This window comes from Anneissia japonica, unplaced genomic scaffold (genome assembly GCF_011630105.1).
Source record: "Anneissia japonica isolate Jap-2015-1 unplaced genomic scaffold, ASM1163010v1 scaffold288224_len95395_cov107, whole genome shotgun sequence".
NCBI lineage: Eukaryota > Metazoa > Echinodermata > Crinoidea > Comatulida > Comatulidae > Anneissia > Anneissia japonica.
Genome location: NW_022725273.1, coordinates 83,426 through 87,643, shown reverse-complemented (window position 1 = coordinate 87,643; position 4,218 = coordinate 83,426). Strand labels below are relative to the sequence as shown.

Here is a 4,218-nt window from a genome sequence, read left to right as displayed (position 1 = left end):
CATTATTAATATAACTATTTAAAACTAACTATTATATGTTTATCGTCGCTATTTCAATGAACCGGAAAGAAAATATGAATATCGCAATTGAAAAAATTTTTTTTGATGCCAATTACTGACCTGAAAAAATATCGTTGCAGGATTCTAATACAAAATCAACTTCTTTTTTTTGGCAATTTTTTATGAAGTAGGCCATTACGGTACCTCTTTTAATAGCAGTTTGTTGTCAGTGTAAGCTGTTGTAACCAAAGACCATATACAGTAGCGCGCTGCACTATATGCTTGAAGTCTGCAGGGCTGAAGCCAATTTTTGAAGGAAATATTCCTAAGGCTTCTATTTCCTATAGTGTATGAAATTACTTGACTATAATTGCTTTATAAGTCAGTTGGGATGTCCATCACCTTTTCTATGGCCTTTTAGAATCCAACTGCTGGTCTTAGAGCAGTTGCTATAGGCCCTATATCATAAATCAGTCAAAGTGCTGGTGGCTTAGTGATCACTGTGTGTGTACATTAGCTGCGCGTATTAGAATTTCTTAGTAGTACATGCATTGACACTCTTTTGCACAGCTCTTCGCGATAGCATCGGTCCATGCGCATGCGCATTCGCAATTTTATCGGAGTTTTTGCAAAGCGAAAAAATGTGCAACCAATCTCAGCTCAGAAACGAACCGACGCTTTGATTCACACGAATAAATTCCACTAGTGGAAAACCGGCCTTAACTCTCGTTTTCGTCTAAATGTACTACTCACCACACTTTGCCATCATAGAAACTCCTTCATTCCAAATCCATTCACCTTCATAATAATGTTAATAGATCATTGTTGTTTAAGTGCAATTTTGGCCTAATTTAATTAGGTTTAAAGGGTAATATTGTTTAATAATGTTTAATATTCTGTTTGTACTCTTTCTTATGAATATATGTTGTTTGGTGCTCATAGTTTTATATTTTTATATCCTGAGTTGTCCTTTGTTTATTACTGTATACTGTATGTTATGAACACTTGTAACACTGCCAGTGGAATGTACTGAGATTTTCACGAATCTTGAATCTAGGCTTCATTCGTGTTAACCAGCTCTGTAAAGAATGAGATTTGTTATGTTTGTTGAGTGTGCATTCATAGCTTGGCCTAGCAACGAAAAATTCCATTGTGATGTTTTGTAGTAAAATCACCCTGCAGCTTTGAGCTTTTTTGCACATGAGACGCAAAATATGTGAGGCGCTATATCAATATAGTGATCAGTTGGGAATAGGAAAATTCAGTGCAAATATAAGTGATGACGTCACCACTCACTTATAATAGATTACCTGCACCTGAAGAATCATGGTGATGTATTTTTAGAATAGACTTTTAAATGCTGTGTGAAGTGTACATGATTCTGTAACTCTTATTTTCTCTGTAACAGCTGATGAACCACCAGGTGTGACCTGTCCAAGTAGGTTATCTACAGATACATCCCCAGGCCAATCAACAGGAACTGCAACTTGGAATCTGCCAACAGTAACTGATGATATTGACACAGGCTTGTCAGCTACCTGCACCCCACCATCTGGCTCATCGTTTCCTGTTGGTGACACTCCTGTTACGTGTACTTCAACTGACAACAGTGGTAATACTGGTTTCTGCACCTTCACTGTAATCATAAGAGGTAAGTGTTGAGCAATTTAATATTTACAATTACTTGAGAAATTAGTAATTTATTAATAATACTTTGTGATATATTGTGTTTGTTGATTTTAGAAAAACAACATAAATAAGAATTTAAAAAGAATTCATTAATTTAATCTCCTATTAAAAAAATAAAAGATTTACTTGTCATGTGCAGTCAATGGCGGAAGGTGCTTTCTTTTTTAACACATTGGTTCTGTGACACTAGGATATTTCTTCATTACAAAAATACATCTTCACCCTGAGCCCTGTATTAAATATAATAGGCAGTACCGTACAGTAAAGTCGGGGGTCTAGGGACTATGTGAGGCCTGCTGGAAGTTGAAAGTTGGGGAAGTGGGAGAGTTCCCCCACAAGGAATGGCCTTTTAACTTTTTTAGATTTCTAATTTTATAACATAAACAGTCAAAACATGTATATTTTACTATAGTGGCCTGACAGATATATTAAGGATATCTGGTGGGGTTGAGTGATAGGACATAAGCACAGTGTGGGAAGTGAAGCCAAAAATTGATGGACATTTAGATATTTAAATGTTAAATTTTTATGTTTATTCTTCCAAAATAGGTAACAATTTTTTAATCCTAATATTTTCACTCCAGTGGCCCAGGCACTTATATGGCACTGTCCCCTCCCAGCACTACTACATGTTATACAAATACAATACACAGCAATTTTTTTGAATTTGGTGCAAATGATATAGTTAGTAGCTTACTCCTTTATTGAAAGTGTTCTAACCTTTTCCTTTATTTGTTTGGTTTCATAGTCTTTCGGTTAAAGAAAAAAATTCATTACATAAAATTGATTATTAACTGTAGTTATAAATTAATAGGTGGTCAATTTAATATGTAGTTTTTTTGTTTTTGTGACAAGCAAATTTTGGGGAAAATAAAAGAATTTTGCAAAAGTGTAACTCATGCTATGTTCAGTGAGTTCGATGATCTGGTTATTGCAGCATAATGTCAAAATACATGTTGTATCTATCTTTATTATGGACGTGACATACTTTTGTTGGCTCATGAAAGTAAACCATGATGTCATCATTTCACCTTCAACATAATTTTTCTTATTTTTGTTATTGAACACTATGCCACAGTTTATTGCTTGTCTGTACTCTATTATGTAGCGGCAGTTTGGCGCAGCGGTTGAGGTTCGGACTTTTAATCGTAAGGTCAGGGTTTCGAGTCTCCGCTGTGCAGATTCACTTGTGTCCTTGGGCAAGGTACTTATAGCTACATTGCTTCAGTCCACCCAGCTGTACCAATGGGTACCAGCAAACTGCTGGGGACTAACCTGCGACGGCCTAGTGTCCCGTCCAGAGGGAGTACTATAGACTCTCATCCGCTTAACACTACGGAAACTGGGGATAAGCTCCAACCCATTGAGCCCCTAGTGGCTCGGAAAGGATTTAGTTTTTTAGTAGTACTCTATTATTGTCTATTGACTACCATGTGCTACATTACCTAATTTTTACTTTCTTTTGACAAGGAAAAATGTCGAATTACCTGAAACAGCATATGTGAGAAAGAAAAAACAAACAAATCTCTTATGTACCGATTCACACGTACAAAAATCATACCAAATGTAACAAAATGAAACCAAAAGTAATTTTACGGCACGTGTGAAAGTACCTCCGTGTAATATCCTTGTAAAATCTCGGAACATCTCGTAGTCTTTACCAGCCTTGCTGAAACTGGTAAAGCTTCCAAGATGTAGCATGCACATGATTCTGATCCACTAGAAATAGATAGGCCTAGTTTTTCTCAATGATGAATGAATTACCCTTGTTATCGATGTTAATTAGTAATGGTAGAAGAAGGAGATATACAATTAACGTCGGGATGGTATTAGTACTATTACTAGTATTATCAAGAGTGGACAGAAACGTCGGAAGCTATGCCTAGTTTAGTAGTAGTAGTACAGCAGTTGTTAAGGGCATTGATTGCTTCGAATGTTTACTGTGATGGTGAGTTCAACAGTCCATCTGTGACAGGGGTTCTCAACTAGGCCTAGGCTAGACCTATATCGCAGTAGGGGAAAAAATGATTCATTGAATAAACACTGAATAAATTTTACACGACCTTGGCATTACCTTGTGTGTGAATGCTTTTTATCTCCGTAGGAATAACTCGGGAGATGGCTCGGTTACAATTTGTTACTTTTTGTTAAATTTAACTTCACGTGTGAATCGGGTATGAGTTTCTATTAGCATGCAAAATGATATAAATTAAGGTAAAATAGGTTTGGCACATTAATTTCTAGAAATTCTAGTTTGAACGTCAATAGGCCTGCCCAAAAGGAAGTCATTACAGAATGCGTGTGAATGTACTTAATGGTGAATATGAATTAAGATGTTTGAAAATCATTTTAATGAAGTTTGTTTTCAAGAATTTATTCAGGCAACAACCGCCAGTGGGGAAAAGAAACAACCACAGTACAAAGACTACAATCGGACACACTAGCAGTAGTGTACAACAAAGCTTTATTACAGCCAACAAAACAACGGTCCGATCAATCCAAGATGGAGTATCGAGAGACCGCCCATAG

General features: G+C 36.3%; 1 protein-coding gene across 1 annotated transcript in view; it reads left to right on the top strand.

Annotated features, from left to right (window-relative positions):
• The window catches only part of LOC117112693 (hyalin-like), a 20,753-nt gene that overhangs the window by 6,783 nt on the left and 9,752 nt on the right, over positions 1 to 4,218 (top strand). The window contains exon 2 of the mRNA XM_033255834.1: positions 1,409 to 1,651. Coding sequence (XP_033111725.1) covers positions 1,409 to 1,651 — 243 coding nt within the window. The remainder of the gene's footprint in view (positions 1 to 1,408; positions 1,652 to 4,218) is intronic.